Consider the following 19,146-nt stretch of genomic DNA (forward strand, 5'->3'; position numbering starts at 1 on the left):
GCCTACGCCATGTTCGACCAACTAGTAACTAAGAATTTTTACAACAAACTAAAGTGTAAAACTTAATAGGTGCATCACAGCTACTAGAAAATTACTATCGAACGAAACGCTATGCGAGGTTTAGAAACATTGTTGCCTCTACAAACAGGCCCAAATGATTTTATACATAAAGATTACAAATTTTATTTTGTTGTAGGTATTATCTTCTGTATTTTATAGTTTATATAACAATATATCTATATATGTATAGTAATTATATAGTTTTTATCACAATACATTTATCCGATTTTGTTTTCTCTTTTTCAAATTTCTAATTTTTATCGTTATGAATGAGAATGGAACACATTTAATTTAAACATTCAGTTAACGTTGCTCTAAGGTAATTCGTTTTTAAATATTAACAATTAAAATACTGAATAATTGAGAACGAAATCATGCAATAACGTTTATGTTTACTAAGCGAGGCAGACGACAGCTTAACCTTGCAACCCGGCATCACTTAATACGTCTTAGCCTTATAGTCTACCTCTACCAGCTGCTAGCATTCGTGAACACAATTAGGTTTGTGAAAAATTGTACACATTATCCTTGTCTAGACAATTGAATAGTAATTGTTTTATATTATCATATACAAGAAAACGTGATGATAATGTTTCAGATCACGATTTTCTTTAAAGAAAAAAAAACTAACATCAATTTATCTAAGGAATTCTACAACAGATTTTACAACAGATTCTAGAAAAGATATTTTTAATCTTTAAAACAAACAAAAGGATCCCTTCAATGTTTAACAAAAAGAGGGCTGAAAGGCTATTTGGTTTAAGCGACATTTTTACAAACTTTACAGTAGAGCCATTTTAAGTATAAAATTTGGAAAATATATCATAACAAAAAAACTTCTTTAGCTATTTGAATGGGGTAAACTTAATCGAAGTTCAATTAAAAACATCGAACTGTTGATGCTAATCAATATATAGTATAAAACAAAGTTGCTTTCTCTGTCTCTATATCTGACTGTCCCTATGTATACTTAAATATTTAAAACTACGCAACGGATTTTGATTCGGTTTTCAATAGATTGATTGAAGAGGAAGGTTTATATGTATAATAACATCCATCAAATAGTGGAGAAATCAATAATAAATTACAGTTTCCGAAGCGAAGCGAGGGCGGGTCGCTAGTATCAAATAAAACGCATTTTAATAACAAAGATAAATGTCACGTATTAAGCGAAATGTCGATTAAATCAAATAGCCTTTCATCCCTCGATATACAAGAAAAAGTAACAATGTTCCAGAACACGATTTACTTAAGAAAAAAAAAACTAACATCAATTTATCTAAGAAATTCTACAAGAGTGTATCTGATAACAACAATTTGTTTTACCTTTAAAACATACATCAGAGATCCCTTTACTGTTTAACATAAGATTTGTGATCAAATGACAAATTCGTTATATATTTCAACTGACTTGCACACATCACTATTAAAGCAATAATTCTAAATTATAATAAATAATCATAATTGATAACCTAACGGATAGAATATTAGTTTATAGAAATCCTGTATAGAATTATGGTTGCATAAGTGTACTGTGCGACTTATTCATTAAGTTGAAATATTATTCATATAAATAAGTCGTTAAATAATGCTATAGTCTATAACTCTGTTGTAGATGGGAACATCGTAATTTTTTTTTATTGCCCTTGTAGGCAGACGAGCACACGGCCCACCTGATGGTGAGTGGTTACCGTCGCCCATGGACTTCAGTAATGCCAGGGGCAGAGCCAAGCCCCTGCCTACATAATATGCAATAATAATATTTTAAAATCACAACGAAATATAATTTCATATTTAATAATTGCGACTATTATATTTTAGTAGAGTGGCAACATGAAGCCTCAATAGTTTCTATGACAATACAATTTTATGTCCTGATTTAAATCTTTAAAGTCTACAACTGCGCACTGAGACTTAGGCCGAGCAAACATCTCGCTCTCAAAATGATCTCGTGCCAGACCACCAACCATACATTTTAACTACATATCTCATTAAATATGTGTATCTATGAACACTAATATTGAACTAAAGTTATGACAATCATAGATTACTAAATTATGAGTATTCAATTTAAGCAATACGGCTAGTTTGCCAAACACATGGCAATTTGATTAACAGACATTCTAATTTAGTAGGATAGCACCAGTTCTTTGCGTGTCTTCTAAATCGTTTTTAAGGCCAAAATTTTATTAAAATTTATGTAAAATTTGAGCTCAATATTACCCCGACCTACATACACAGCCTACCTAACTTAGGAAGGGCGACTATAACTAAAATGTTTTGAATCGTTTTCCAATATTGTCTTATCTATACCTGTTTTTTGTTTATTTATACCTTTTTTTTTGTTGTAATCAGATTTGAGACTCGCAGATAGGATGATGTAAATAATTTATTTAAAATACATAAACTTTTCATAAGTTAAACGCATTTTAAATTATGATTTGTTGATTGATATGCATTTTTACAATTTTACTAATCAAAGACTTACAAAATACCTTTGTTCGAACAATTGTTTACTACCTACATTTAGAACGAGATTATTTATAAACTATTATATTCGTATTCTACAGAACTAAACTAAAAAAAAAAAAAAAGAAAATGTTTAAATGCAAAACATGGCTAAAATATGTTAACGCACGCTCCGTAAGTACTTACCGAAATAAGAACAGAATCATACTTGTTAATCGTAAGGCAAACAATAAAATATAATAAAAGTACACAAATTAATGAAAGTGCATCGCCTAGAAAACAATTATATTAAAACGAAAAGCGCATGCACTTTTAACTTTAAATTGACTAATCTAATAAACTTAATTAATGTAACGCTGTGACCAAATATAAATGGCACACGAATATTGTATAATGAGCAACTAAAGTAACTACACTAAAAACTACATTAGAACATTGAGCAAATATTCCGAAGGTGTAGCACCGAAATTTAAAAAAAAATCACAATTTTTCAGGTTGCCCAGCCTGGAATTGCTGCCATCAATTTTGAAAAAAGAAAACCCCATCCCTAGTTGTACGCTCGATTGGTGGACTTGACCGTCAGACGATGGTGTTGAACACCATGTTGTTGTTGCACTGGAGGTTGAGCGTTATCTGCGGGTGCGCGCGGCCCGGCTCGGCGCTCGGCTCGCGGCTGCGACTCATCAGATCCTGCAAACATTTCAAATTGGACTTTTAGATTATCTTAAGTTTTAGTCAATTTTTTACCTAATCCCTGGTAGCGTAGGGGCTATTTCAGCTTAGGACGGGTAGGTGACCTCACGGGCTCAACCTGAGAGAATTTGCTAATACTAGCCCTAGCGAGAGCAGTACTTCGCCAAATCTACCACCAGATCAAAATCGCGACCCACTGATAATGATCCGGCGAGAAACTCAGTGGCCTATGTCTATGGGTTAGTTCGCTCGACGAAAATTGTCAATCTCGAATTTATTACAAAACATTTCGCACGCGGAGTTAGTTCAGTAGAAATAGTTAGGTACGATTAACATATATACGGCGCCCTGGTACGAGCAAAAAATACTTGCAAGTATGAAAGTATATGTGCTGAAGTCGGATGCTCAAAAAACTTAAACACTATCTTGAAAATAATGCATAGGAAAATGGTTGATATCTTATTAGGAATAAAAAGCACAATCGGATTTGTGAATAAAAAAATACTTTGAACTTCGAAGTATTTTTTTATTTATACGATTTTGCTCCTTATTCGTCATGAAATACGGGGTGAATTCCTATGTAAGTTTCAAATTTGAACACCGCGGCGTCTCATGCCGTACGTATAACTTTCAAGTATTTTTAAAACCTGGTTTTTGACCCCGGTATTTCTCGGTACTCGTACTTAGACGCCCTGGTATTTAATTTTGCATGTGTATCTTATCGCTAGATAAATAAAGGCGCTAGTCTTTAACCTGCACAGTCCGGCGTAGTTTGGCTGGAGGCGGCGCGTCCGACGCGTCCGACGCGCCCGCCGCAGAAGACGCGCCCGAACCGCTCGCGCCCGCCGCCGCCAATACAACCGCACTCTCGTTCGGGCTGCTAACAAAAGGGCCTCATATTGTTATTGCATAGAGATGTTACTGACATTTTTGAGTGTCAGTGCTCATTCGAACCGCGGTGAGGTAAGGTACACTGACATGCCCATTACTAATGCCTAGCCCACTGAGTTTCTCGCCGGATCTTCTCAGTGGGTCACGTTTCCGATCCGGTGGTAGATTCTGCGAAGCACGGCTCTTGCTAGGGTTCATGTTAGTAACGACGTCAAGTTTGAGCCCCGTGAGCTCACCTACTAGTTAAGGTTACGCTGAAATAGCCCCTCAAGGCTATCAGCTTAGGCAGGAAAAAAAACGAATACCTAACAAAATAATCACCAGTTTTAAAAATTTAGTAGTGACTCGGCTCGTGCCCTTAGCGTTGCTGACATCCACGAGTGACGGTAACCACTTACCACTAGATAAGTCGTCTGCTGATCTGCCTACTAAAGCAATTAAATTTTTAAGGGTGAGCTTGTGAGAATCACAGCACTGATTTAAACAAAACAAAATAATAGAATTAAAATTCACCATTTCATTTCAACACTATTTTACGGCTTTTATAAACGACCTTCGTTATATTCGTACATTATTCAATTTTGCTTTTTCTAATAGTTCCTCTCTGCTGTTCGGCTGTTTACAATGCTCCCATTAAATCTTTAACAACAAAGACACAATTACATGTACTCTTTGTGTCAACTTTTGTTGTATAATACAATTTATGCTGTAGACCCAAGACAAGGTGGAAGGATGTAGTGGTGAAGGACAAAAGGGAATGCAAAATTTCTGACGAGGATGTCAAAGACAGAGCGAAGTGGAGGAGTAAAGTGAGGAAAGCTGACCCCACCACCATGTGGCATAAATAGCTGGGAAGAGAGCTGTATGATATAATACAAAGCTGCTGGAAAAGATGCTATTGGAAAAGTTGGTAAAGCGGAATCGTCATGAACTTATTAAGTTGTAGATATTTGTTAAGTGAATTTGTTAATATATTCTTTGGAATACTTCATAAACTATTATGTGTATGCATGTATGTGTATATATATATATATATAATATATATCTTTACGCTTATATTTTGTGTTTTGTGTATGTATTTGTAATTTAATAAAATTTTCTTTTTCTTATTCTATTTCTATTTTCTTTGCACTACCTTTGGTTGACTGCCTTAGGCATTAAGGCCGCCAATGTAAATTTTACATGAAGCGTAATAAATAAATAAATAAGTCACCTTTTAGCAACTACGGTATTGTTGTTGTTGTTGTTGTTGGCACTGGAAGTGTTCGGTGTCCACGGGCTCTCGACCGTGTCTTCGTCGTGCAGCGATATACGGTCGGGCTCTTTGTCAGCCTGTTCGTTATTAGTGCTGAAACAGTCATTAATGTATCCATATTTACATATACATATGATCTTATTATTTTGAAGGCGTCGTGGCATAAAGAATAAAACGCCGGTGCATTCGTATCTAGCGATGCACCGGTGTTCGAATCCCGCTAGCAAGTACCATTTTTTTTTTCTAATGAAATACGTACTTAACAAATGTTCACGATTGACTTCCACAGTGAAGGAATAGCATCGTGTAGCGAAAACCAAACCCGCAAAATTATAATTTGCGTAATTACTGGTGGTAGGAGGAGCTCTTGTGAGTTCTTACAGGTAGGTAAGTACCACCACTCTGCTTACTGCTTCACGGCAGAAATAGGCAGAAGCAGTAGGTAATGTCTTTCTGTTGGAAGGGTCAGACTTTAGAACTCTTGTCTCGAGATAGGTGGCGGGATTTACGTTGTAGGTGTCTATAGGCTCCGGTAACCACTTTACTACACCGGGTGGGCCGTGAGCTCGTACACCCCATCAAAGCATTAACAAAAAATTAGAAGGGTCATTTGTTTACTTGAACTTAAAATAGGAGAAGATAGAAAAATCACTTTGACGACAAATAACTACAAGGGCTAAGCTATCTCTTTCTTGAAACACCACATGTAAATGACAAGCAAAAGGCAATTACAATTAGCCTTATAACGATCTCATGTAGACAGCCCTGCACGGAATGAAGCTATCACAGATGAAAATTGATGTAAAACCACACTGATCAATTAATATTATTTATATTTAGAATGTAAACTGAGTGAATATGGTAAGACACAAAGATGGCTGCGTGAATGATAATGCAGATAATCTAAAAAATAAATACAATTTTCATCATTTTGTCATCACATTAAAAAACCGTATACCGCTTCTGGAAGGTCTATTAAATTATGTTTTCGATAATTAAAATGTATTAATTGATATAATTACTCGGAAGGCGGTTCGGACTGTTCGTAGGCCGGCGGATTGAAGACCGTAGAGGACTGTCTGTTGTCGGACTCGCGCAGTTCCTGAAGCGGGTTTGGCCAGGCCGGCTTAATGAACGGACGCGATAGCTCTGTGGACAACATTCATATATCATTTGAAGCACGACCGCCCCGAACATTCTTTGGCTATTTATTATTCTATACTATTACTCGTATTAAATTATAACATAAATATTTACAGCCTTCCTAAAGACACATTTAATGTTCAGTAAAAATCGCCATATTTTTGAACCTCATTCGTTTCGTTAATTTTTACTCACTATAACGTTTTTTATGCTAACCAAATTTGTTTTAAAATAAAGCATTATTTGTGAACTATTTTTCACGCGGACGAAGTCGCGGGAAAAAGCTAGTAAGGTGACAATTTCTAATTTTTTTTTCAAAAAATCCTTTACCAATTTCTGCAACATACGTGAAAATAAGTTCAGCACTAAAAGGGTTAACAAATTGTTGTCTCCGTTACACAATACCTTCGTCGTGTCCAACACTGGTGAGGGGCGGATACGCTGCGTGAGTACCGGATCCTGGATCGTCGGTCCCCGGGTTGTAGGGCGGCGGGAAGTCGGGGGCTGTGGCGTTAACCCTGTAGCACTGAGATCTCACCGACGCTGAAGTGCGAGCCGCTAAAACAAATACATTTTGAATAATTAAAATTGATAAACCCTATTAACACGTTGACTGCTACGTAGGTCATCGGTGCCCTACGTGGCGCCCTAAAGTAATTATGTCGATTTGTCTCTTCGATTTTCTTACTTAGGCGCCGGAATATCTAGCAGTCTGTGGGAAACACGGATCCGAAGATACAATAACAAATAAAAGAAGGCAAAGTTAGGCAATCCAGGTGCTTAGTAACAGAAATCGACATTAGTACCTCAGTGGGCCACGTAGGGCACCGGTGACCTACATGGCAGTCAACGTGTTAATATGTAAATAAGTTTTATTATTATTTTTACAAGAGATATTTATTATTTCCTTACATTTTCGCATTTCGTAAACATAATTAAAACTACTTAAAAACGATTTAATCTCGCGTTTTTTACTATAATTCTATATTATTATATCGAGAGACGAAAGACTATTTGGTTTAATCGACATTTCGCTTAATACGCGACATTTATCTTTGTAATTGAAGATCGTTTTAATTGGTATTTATTATACACACATTTTATACAATTATATACAAATTTCGAAGTATGTAATTAAATTTCAATTAAGTTTACCCCCTTCAAATGGCTGAAGAAGTTTTTTTTTTTTTTGTTATTAGAATATTTTTTTCAAATTTTAAACTTTAAATGGCTCTCCTGTAAAATTAACGCCAAATAAACGATTTTAAAGAAATATTTAGGCTTTCTTAATATTTGCGCCGGCAGGTGGCATTATTTACGCTATTGAACTTTAATATTAATAGGAGTAGTAAAAGTTAATACAAGACATACTCTTCACAATATTAAAACAATAAAATACGACTTAAGACACATTATGACACATAAGATCCCAAAGGTCAGTGCCGGACTGTATTTACCTAGCTCTAAAAAACAACAACAAAAATAAAACAACTTTTCACATTGTTACTACTGATGACTCATAGCACAAACAAGTCTATCGTTTAGCACGATTATATTATGCATTCCAATCTGATCTTTATGTTCTTCGGGCTAAGCAACATGTTTATACGACAATGTTTAGACTGCTGCACTGCACTGATAGTAATTCGGTTTAACGCGTCCTTTTAACGTTATGCAATTTCGAATTAAAATTAAACCTGTACGGCCCTAGATTCAAATAAATTGTTTTGAGTGCGATGGAAAGCGGACTCGAATACCGGAAAAATGGCATATTATAAGTCGATGGTCACTTAAAAAATGGTTTGGTGGTCATTGCATGTGTTCACTAAAGCTTTTTGAAATTCGGTGTTCAATTGAGAAACTTAAATCTCAAACCGTTAACGCAGAGATCTTCATCACCCTGCTCGACAAACTATTGTTACAAGACTCGCAGAAGAATAGATATAGAAACTATAAATCGACTAGCGTACCGGCCAGACCTAGTTTCAAGTGATTACCAGAAAGCATATTGCGGTTTTTTTTTGGTCATTATATTATGGTCGGACGACAGAACTGTAATTTTAATAAAGATTACTATATTTCTGCAATCCTCCAAGGATCCATACAAAATGCTTCCATAGACAAAGTTAAATCGCAAAAGCACAAACTGATCTTCCTTAGAGATGGCAGAAATGTAGATATTGGTAAAGTAATGTAACAGGTAAATAATTCGGTTAAGTAAATAAAAATCTGATGAAAAAATTGATGATTGATAATGTGATTGTTGTCTTATATTAAAATATAAGACGCCAATCACATACAGGTGACTCCTATAACACGGTATTTTACAACACGATTCTATTCTAACATGACAAGAAAAATTGCCCAAAACTCTCTTATAACACGGTATTTGTACAACACAATAACGAGATTATTGTTTAAAACTACTTAGAATATTACATTATGCACTATTAAGAATAACCGAAATTTTAGTGCTTATTTTTTATGCATAATAGGTAAAAAAATACAGGAATAGTTGAAATGATTCTGATTGTTGTCTTATATTAAGATATAAGACGCCAATCGCATACAGGTAGCCCTCCTATAACACTGTATTTTACAACACGATTCTATTCTAACATGAAAAGAAAAATTGCCCAAAACTCTCTTATAACACGGTACTTGTACAACACAATAACGAGATTATTGTTTAAAACTATTTAGAATATTACATTATGCACTATTAAGAATAACCGAAATTTTAGTGCTTATTTTTTGTGCATAATAGGTAAAAAAATACAGGAATAGTTGAAATGATTCATTCAGAAAAATTACTCCCCTTTTTGTACTGGCTTCTATTCGTAGTCTCATATAACACGGTTTCGCACAACACGAGACTTTGTAGTAACGTATTTACCGTGTTATAAGAGGGTTACCTACCCGCACTTGAATCCCTTATATTAAAAGCTAACTTAAATTTTAAACATTGCATTTAATGGGGCAGAGCAAGGGTGTACTATTGTGTTATGTTTTCACATACTACATACTAGATATGTTTAATAAAAATAATATTTGTAATCGGGATTTTAATTTGGACCAAACTACGCTAATCGGTCACTAGAAAAATAATAATGTATTACACATATTAAAAGCACATAGTCTTTCGACATAATGTCCATTTGCGATCATTAAAGATTGCATTACTAGCTGCGCAAGCTTGTTGATAATCTGTCACTCTACCGTGCTAATCTATGTAGGTACTTGTGATATAAAAATAATATCCTTTACCCCACACATATTATTCATAATATTATAGTGTTGTTAAAATACGATAACAATTGCATTATTGTGATAATAAATTCAATACCAGTACATATTAGGTTAAATTTTATTTGCACTGCATACATGAATGTATTTAGCTCCCATAACAAAAACGTATAGCAGGAGGCAAGTTCTACAGTAGTTCCTATCTATGACAACAATACTACATAATAATTATTATTATTTTTTTGTAGAAGTAAACAAAATTATTTAAGCGTTATTTCAGTTAAGGTTTATTGTTGAGTGATCTTGAATTTTTGAGGTTAGGCAAACAAAAAAAAACGATACTTACAAGCTAAAACCTTGAACATATCCCTGTGCCTCAGCAAGTAGAAGACGATGACGACGAACAACAGTAGCCCGATGACGATCAGCGCCCACACGTAAGGAGGCAACACGGCGCTCTCCTCTCGGTCGTCGGGCCTCACGCATTCGCCGCTTATATCAGCGTCGTGGTCTAACACTAACCTGTGCCGAAAATTCGAGAACTGAAATTCTAAATTCTTGAAACTGTTCATGTTACACGAGACAGTATATTAAGAACGAAGCTGCTCATTAATATAAAGCAATCAGATACTTTTTCAAGGGATAACTGTTGGGAAATAATACTGGAACTTTGACCTCATGTCTCAAGGTGGGTGGTAGCGGCATGCAGAACGTCTTGTTTATGGTATCCGATAAACACTTAACTTAAAAAATAATTCTCAAATTATATAAAAACGTGATAAATGTATACTAAAACATCAAAAACTTCTATTTACAGTACATGGGACTCCAAAAAGGCTCGTTTTACAAACACGAACGGCGCTGACGTAATTTATGTGAATTAGATTCACAGACTCGAAGCGAGGTTACTGCTAAATTAGAATAATTACATATTTCAAACGTTTTCATTTTCATTTCTTTCCCATGTTAGTTATTATGAATGCATTTTTGGAAAATACAGATTATGCACGTTTCATAATAAACATCAAAGTATCACTAAACCTATTAATTTTATTTACATAAAATAAAGCAGGAAAAAAATCTTTATTAAATAAATATTTTATGATTAAGATAGATTAGTTTAAAAATGTTTGATATGTAAAGCTGACTCAGCTGACTCACCCTTTCTTACACGTACCGCAGTCGACTACAGATTTGATACAAGTATTGGGTGGAAAACGGGTTGATGGTTCGCGCTTCAATTCTTCGCAGTTAATGCATTCTCGGCAAATATTCAACGCTATCTCACAGTAATAACCACTGGAGCACTGCGTGTCTTCCTGACAACGAACCGGTTGAGGGCTGACGTAGGTGAGAGACATCAAAAAACACAAGGACAAAATCCTGAAACAAAACATATTTGTTTTTACTTGTAGTGTTCAGTATATCCGGTCATCGTTCTCGTCGAACCCGTGGCTTTGCGACAAAGGGTTCGGCGAGTAAATTAACCACAGACACAGCCCACAGAGTCTCGCCGGTTCTTATCAGTGGGTGGCGTTTCCGATCCGGTGGTAGATTTTACGAAGCACTGCTCTTGCTAGGGCTAGTGTTAGCAACTTCAACAGGTTAGAGCCCGTGAGCTCACATACTCGCTCGGATAATCTAGTATAGCCCCTCGAGGTTACTAGAATAGGTAGGAAAAAATGAGATGTATAATATACTATATACACTAGACTATAACTAAACTATAGTATAATAGATTAAGTTGCAACGGAAATATACAAGATGTAAGTAACAACGAACGCGAATACGCCAACAATCTGCATTGTGCATTTGCCATACAAAATGTATTTCTTCCGAGCTTACGACACGCCGCTGCCCTAAAGTCGTTTGTGAATACATATCAATAGGGACTGGACCCAAGATCGAACGAGAACAAGATCACAGTACCTAGTGTGAGTCATCGAACGTCTTACTTATTTTGCCGCGGATGCTACGAATCTAATTTTATCGGTGATACTTCAAAACAGTTCTTAGAAATCTGCGGTCACTAAAACGACTCTTAGCGTTTGAGTATTTGCTAGGTATTCACTGAGCTATCAGCTAATTCGTCGCTCACTAAAGTTTTGCTGCAAAGGCCATGTCATCCTGACTAAAGAACTTCCACAGTACCATATTGCTCTTCCACATAGACCCTCAGAAAGAGATGACGTTCGGTAAATTCCTCCAAAACAAAGCAACAACAAATTGTTTGTCATAAAATTATTAATTAGTTAATTAGTATCTATATTATATGTATGTTATGCATCCCTACATAATAATAATCACAGTTACATTTTCCTTTAAGTTATAAAACGCAGTAACGTAATTAATTCAACTGATCACTTAATTGTGTATTTTGATCCGCCGCGCAAATTAATCTTGAATCACAAATAAGTTATGAAGGACGATAAAATTCGAATTTTCTTGTGCTTTGCAAATATACAGGTAATGTTTTTTTTTTTTTACATTTACGATCTTACCTATCCGGTCTTGAGTGGTGGCAAGGGCCATATATATACAACGTAAATACCGTCATCCACATTGAGACATCAGATCTCAGTGTCAATTGTATATCAAAGGGTAAAAGGCTATTTGATTTAAGCGATATTAATTTTTTTAATTAAAGGTGCATTTTATTTGGTAATAATAGCTGACCCGGCAGACTTCGTAATGCCTCAATCGATAAATAAAAGATAAAAGGAATCCGTCCGATGGGGGACACATTAAAGGAAAAACAAAATTGTTATTTTTATTTAATTCCGAGGATTTTCATTCATTTATTTACCTTTTAAACCTTCTCTGGACTTCCACAAATAATTCAAGACCAAAATTAGTCAAATCGGTCCAGCGAGTAGTTCTCGAGTTTTAGCGAGACTAACGAACAGCAATTCATTTTTATATATAGAGAAGAAGAAGAAGATTAGCATCAACAGTTCGATTTTTTAAAATTAAACTTCAATTATGTTTGCTCCATTCAAATAGCTGAAGTTTTGCTGTTATTGTATTTTTTTTCAAATATTAAAAACTTTATATGGCTCTCCTGTGAAATTGTATAAACCAAATAGCCTTTCACGCCTCGATATCCCACCCGACAAATATATGATTAACTTATTAACAACGGAATAATTAGTCACGACGGGTCAAGTGTCAGCTTCGCAATTTTGATATAAAAATTATACACAATAAATAATTCCTTTTTTTTAAAACGTTTAACAATCAAACATTAACGATATCTTTAAATATAATACTATAATAAGTTAGCAGAGAAAATGAAGGTTTTAATTTAAACTGTAAAATTTAGTTTTCAAATAATAAAGTCCTCTAAGATTATAACGCCAACAAGTACTTGAGAAGGATGCCTTTAAGTCCTCTAAATAAATGCTGAATCCGATTATTCACCGGTCTATTTTAATTTACCGCGATAACGTGTGCGAAAGCGAGTGCGGGAACTTGTTTTGTGCTACGAATCGCCTGACCGATGATGAGTCGGACGACAAAACTTGTATCTCTTGGGTTCATAGACTTAACACACAATATAACGTAACAATGTTCATCTAACTATCTTAAATAATATCGAATTATTATTTTATTACTGGTGGTAGGACCTCTTGTGAGTCCGCGCGCGTAGGTACCACCGCCCTGCCTATTTCTGCCGTGAAGCGGCTTGAAGGGTGGAGCAGCCGTTGTAATTATACTGAGATCTTAGAACTTATATCTCAAGGTGGGTGGCGCATTTACGTTGTAGATGTCCATGGGCTCCAGTAAACACTTAACATCAGGTGGGCTGTGAGCTCGTCCAGCCATCTAAGCAATAAAATAATAATAATAATAAATAAAAAACGGTCATCTCATATATCTAGTTTTTGGAGTTATAAAAATCCACCAGGCTTTTTAGATAAGACAGGTTCACGATTCGGACTGCTGAGTTACCGGAGTCCATGACCGGTAGAACTTGAATTCCACCTCTAATTTAAGGTGAGAGATTGACATTTCAACGACTAGGTATCCTATTCTTCTTCGCTGAAACGCGACAAATACCGGGCAGTACGGACTCACAAAAATCCTTACAGCTCAAGATCAGTAGAGGAAAGGCTACTAGAAACTACTACAGTCAGGTGATGGAAAAATAGCAGTATTTCTCGTCATGTAGTCATTGAAGATGATAGATGAAACTAGTATAACTTGTATAACTAGTAAATAGTAATAACTAGTATACTTCTTTACTTTACGTTTTACTTTTAACCCTATTATCAACAGTAAAAAATCTATTGAATTTATATTAAATAGATTTAATTTCTTGCCTTTAATAGTTAAAATACAAGATAAGATACCTACATTGTCGCGTCGATTTCGTTATAAATGTTCTCGTAGTATGTATCAATATAATTATTATAATGTAAATCAACAAAGCAAACCGAGTCACGTCTTAACAAAAAGATCAAATCCCCTGGCTGCAGGTACCTATGAAGCGGTCAACGGTGAGTCATCCCCATCCCACTATCGTATCGAACGCGCGGGAGGCGAAGCAAACCAGAATAACATCGAATCGCCACTCTAGACGCGATACGCAACAAACGGGAAAGGATTTTGAATGATGCAATATTACGAAACCCTCAACATAAACTTTTACATTGACTTTTGCATCTTAGAAAAAATGTTGAGTGAAATGTTTTTTTTTTTAATTCATGTACGCAAAAATTGTATAAAACTCCAAAACAGTAGAAGGACAATTGTATTATTCTAGTAATTCACTGAATGATTTAGCAACGCCATTAAATTGATTTAAATTTGTGGATAGATTAATAAATCTAACGCGATCTCTATACGTCGTATAACGTCGATACTCTGAACGTACTTTGATCAATTCGAACACATACAAACATCTAACGAATTATTGAGCTTAAACTGACTGACAATGTTATGGCCATGTTAATACCGAACGAATATTGAGCCCGAAGACTACAAAGTAAATGATATATTAGCTAGCAACCTTGACATTGAGAGTATGAGAGCTGTGTCCTCAGTTGCGTCAGAATAACGGTAATTACGCTTTTCAGACCAGAAGAATGATGACGACTGCATAAATAAAGGCATAATTAATAAGTATCCATAGATTCAGAAAACGTCCTATCGCCAAAACTTAAATAGGAAGAGATTTAAAAAATACATAGATTTCCTTACATTTCTAACTACCTTGATCAAAAAATAATATCTATACTAATATTATAAAGCTGAAGAGTTTGTTTGTTTGAACGCGCTAATCTCAGGAACTACTGGTCCGATTTGAAAAATTCTTTCAGTGTTAGATAGCCCATTTATCGAAGAAGTCTATACCGCGCCGATAAATAATGTTTCAAAATCGGGTTATTTTTACCTTTCGAGAACTTCCGCTGCGTGCGCTGCATAAAAGGTTAAAGTTTCGTTAAAATAATGTATGACAGAATTGTTTCTCTTTAAAAGATGTAAAAGAAATTCCGTGACAGCATATTTCTATATGCTAAAGTTGATTCACTATAAAGTTTTTTATGCTAACCAAATTTGTTCTAAAATAAAGCATTATTTGTGAACAATTCACGCGGACGAAGTCGCGGGCAAAAGCTAGTAGAGAATAAAATAAAGATAGAGAAATTAGTATCGAAAAATCTTTAAACTAACAATTATGCACAAATTAGAACCAACTTGTTGCGAATCGCTCATTGCGACGCTCGACATCTCGATGCGACGTGAGAAAGTGGACTTCTCTCTGTTCCAACTCGTCGTCTTAGAGCCGAGGACCAAGATAAGAATCTCACTCAATACTATCCTCCTGTCTTTTGGGTTGACTCCGTATGTTAGTTTAGGCAGGGAGACAGAACAAAAATTACATGAAAGCTATACTACATGCATCTTGCGAAAGATTAACTGGTTGACGGATGTTTGCACCCCCAGAATCCATGCTAGTTCCGATACAGCAGAGTATTTCAGGGCTACAAATTGGCAGCACTGTTTATGCCAAGAGCTGCGATCCATGCAGGCAAGGTGTGAAATGTGTCATCTTGTCCCCAACAAGGGGCAGGTGGTACCAAACACCATTATAAAGATAGACACAGCAATGAAAGAAAAAGTTGAGTCCAATCAAATAATGTGATCTTTGTGGGCTTTTTTTTTTAATGATGTTGATAATTTAACAATAATGGAATATTTATACAGTGGTCAACTTTTTAGCGTTAGAAAAATACCTATATCACAATAAAATTAAAACATAATCTTAAAATCAAAATAAGCATAAAACAATTTTGAACTCTTTATACTCAGCAACAGAACTCTAAGCTCAGCAGCAGAACTCTTTAAACTCACACCTAACTTTTGTTTTTTCCTACCACACCTAACTTTTGCCTTTTTAGGCATGGTAGGTAATGAGTGCTTACAGTGAACCAAGTTTACTTTACACATAATTTTTAAGTAAATTTTTATAGAACAAAAATTTTTTGCAGCATTTATGAATGACAGCCTTTGCATGGATGGATGGATTGCTTAATATTGTCTTTTTTGAATATTTATTGTTTAATAACTTTAAAACAGCTTCATTTCTTTTGAAGCTATATATTTTAAAACTTTTTTTACTTGTACAATGTAGAAAAAAATCTAAAACAAAAATAACATGTCCAAACATGACACAGGGACAAGTTGAAACATGCAATTTATGATAAAAAATATTTTATTATATACTGATTGAAAATTGTATTGTATGTTGTATTTTAAACACAAGGAATAAGACCTAGGACCCAGCAAATAATTAGCTAAATAAGTATATTATATTAAAAATATAATATTAAATTTAATTTATATAAGATAATCTGTCGTTCAGACGACTTGTGTTTATAGTAAACTTTTTGAGAACTTAAAGCCAAAAGTTAGACACCGATAAGTGATATCTAAGTACCTCCTTCACTATAAATAATATAAATTTGTTGGAATTTTGTTTACTTTTATTTTTAAGACCGCCAGTTTTTTTAATTGCGTTCTCCTCGCATATAATTTCGTGTATTGGAATAAATTTTACATCTTAAATTAAATTATAATACAGAAGAGAAATGAGTAAATTGTCACTTACCAAATCATTTTGTACTTTTTGATGGTGATAAACAAAATGAGTAACTAATAATAAAATCTGAATTATCAATATAAATCACTCAAACACGTAATATAAACAATAAACAGTCCTTTTGCATCAAATGGTAGGAAGTACTAATTTTCGGATGAAGCGCGCGACAGTCTAATACAAAACCTCCGCGCATAATGTTCAAGTTCATGCATGAATCAAACAAAACATTCAAAACTTCAAAATAAATATATAAGTAGATAGTAGGTATGTATATGTAATACAAAGGATTTCAAAAACAAGTCTCAACTTGTTACGGCTTTGCCATAGATTACACTAATTTAAAGAGGTTGTGCTGTGTAGAGTAGAATCTATACAAAGCTGTATTCACGATTTTATACTTTGTGTTCGTTTTAGTAGTAAATTGTGCAAATAAAATGTTATTAAAAGCGACATTTCACTCATTTTCACAGCATAAATACGTGAAATTCTGCCATCAAGGCTGACATGGATTTAAAGTTTCGATTCGATTGCTTAATGTATTTTGTATTACGTGTATATGTTAACGGAAATGTATGTAATCCGTCATTGTATACAATTCCTAGGAAATGTATGTAATTCCTAAAATCGCACGGAAATGTGTGAAATAAATTATATTATACTTACACATTACACATTTCCTAGGAAATCTATACATTTCCTAAATAGCAATCGGAAATGTAAAACATTTAAGATATTGGTAGGTACACGGGGACAGCGGGACGAGTCTTGCATTACGGTCAGTTGCCAACTTGCAATCCACTGGAACCGGCCAGGGATTTAAGAAGTGCCTTTGCAAGAAAAACTGTGCTACATCAAGATGTCTGTGTTTTAAAAATAAAGTATTATGTACTTCCAAATGCCATTCGAGCTTACCCTGCAAAAATAAATAGCTATATGGACTGACAAAGTATTATAATATAAAGATTTACTTTTATACTTTGACATTTATAATTATTTAATTATCAGACTGATTACTTGCCAAATGAAAATTTTATTTTATAAAAATAAATACAATATTTTGTGATACGTTAAAAGTTAATAGATAGTTGATTTTAGAAGTTTTAATTAGTAAGATAATATGAATATATTATTATTATTTTACGGTATGACTGTTACCCGATTGTCTCAATAAGTGTTATATTAAAAAAATATTATTAACAACGTGTTTTATTACAGAAAGCATTTACTTTATACATTTCCTAATACGATATTGGAATTGTATACAATTCCGAGGAATTTTATACATTTCCTAGGATATCTATGCATTAAATAGTTTTTCAAACAATATTTTATACATTTCCTAAATAGTATCGGAATTGTACACATTTCCTAGGATTTGTATACAATTCCTTGATTTCATACATTTCCGGTAACATATACATGGTTGTATGGAAAACACACTGAACGCATGACTATTTTGTATCCCGCATCCATAATGTTCAAACAGGTGCTTAAAGCTCATTGACGACCGCACGTTTATCCTAAAATCCATACCGATAACCTTAAATAAAATCATCAGCTACGATTATTTTAAAAAATAATAAGACCGGTGTCTTGGAAGAAAATAGTTTAAGAGTCATTCATGAAGAAGAAATGTGGTATAATAGCCAGGCTATCTATGAAGTCAAAAGCCTAGCATTTGATATTTGTGTCGTACACATAAAGGATTAGACAAAACTATAAAAGACTGTCGCCCTGAATCTCTTCCCGTGTGCTATCGACATAGTGTATTAACGAACAATTGTGGCACAAATATGTTTTGTGAGAATGTGGAATGTACGGTTAACTGAATTATTTTTTAATTTTCCCTTTGTTCTTGTATTATAGTGGCTTATAAACTGGTTATCTGTGAAAGTGTACAAATGGAGGGAATTTAAAGAAAATTGCAGGACATGCCTTTTTACGCTCTTGCAAAAAGTTCTGTAGAACTATTTGTGTACCAGTGTAGAACTACCAGTAAACGTGTAGTAATAGTGAGTTTTAAATCTTTTAATTTCTATGAAAAAACTCTGGATATAGTTTCTTGAATTATATTAAGAAGTTTGAACCATTACAACACTTTGAATAGGTGCAATGTTTACAAACAATTTGGCTGTATAAAATTATTTTCTTTGTCTGTAAAATTTGACAAAACAAACGAAAAAATCAATTCAACATAGTCAACACTAGGGATGATCTGTAACAGGTGAAATTAGAGACCTGTGCCACCTGCTTCTGTTCCAGTAGCCTTTTCCAAAATAACAGC

At 34.3% G+C, this 19,146-nt stretch overlaps 1 protein-coding gene across 2 annotated transcripts; it reads right to left on the minus strand.

Moving 5' to 3' along the window:
- Positions 1 to 1,289: 1,289 nt before the first annotated feature.
- LOC114248556 (uncharacterized) lies at positions 1,290 to 17,198 on the minus strand. 2 transcript variants are annotated; one of them, XM_028181829.2, is made up of 8 exons: positions 16,872 to 17,197; positions 10,919 to 11,140; positions 10,104 to 10,279; positions 6,917 to 7,069; positions 6,391 to 6,517; positions 5,327 to 5,461; positions 3,976 to 4,099; positions 1,290 to 3,219 (listed from the first exon to the last, which is right to left on the minus strand). In XM_028181829.2, the coding sequence occupies exons 1-8, from the start codon at positions 16,877 to 16,879 to the stop codon at positions 3,109 to 3,111; spliced, it is 1,056 nt and encodes a 351-aa protein (XP_028037630.2). In that variant the 5' UTR covers positions 16,880 to 17,197; the 3' UTR covers positions 1,290 to 3,108. The 2 variants fall into 2 exon arrangements, with proteins under 2 accessions (XP_028037630.2, XP_089588655.1); XM_089732529.1 differs by having other exon boundaries at positions 1,945 to 3,219; positions 3,976 to 4,102; positions 16,872 to 17,198.
- Positions 17,199 to 19,146: the final 1,948 nt, after the last annotated feature.

Source organism: Bombyx mandarina, chromosome 13, assembly GCF_030267445.1.
Source record: "Bombyx mandarina strain Sakado chromosome 13, ASM3026744v2".
In the NCBI taxonomy this organism is placed as follows: Eukaryota; Metazoa; Arthropoda; class Insecta; order Lepidoptera; family Bombycidae; genus Bombyx; species Bombyx mandarina.

What these genes read in the sequence shown, in the direction of transcription:
- LOC114248556 (XM_089732529.1), bottom strand. An exon ending in TGCGGTACGTGTAAGAAAGG is followed by an intron (nt 10,280 to 10,918) that starts GTGAGTCAGCTG and finishes TTTTCGGCACAG; the next exon opens with GTTAGTGTTAGACCACGACG. An exon ending in CAGTCCGAACCGCCTTCCGA is followed by an intron (nt 5,462 to 6,390) that starts GTAATTATATCA and finishes TGACTGTTTCAG; the next exon opens with CACTAATAACGAACAGGCTG.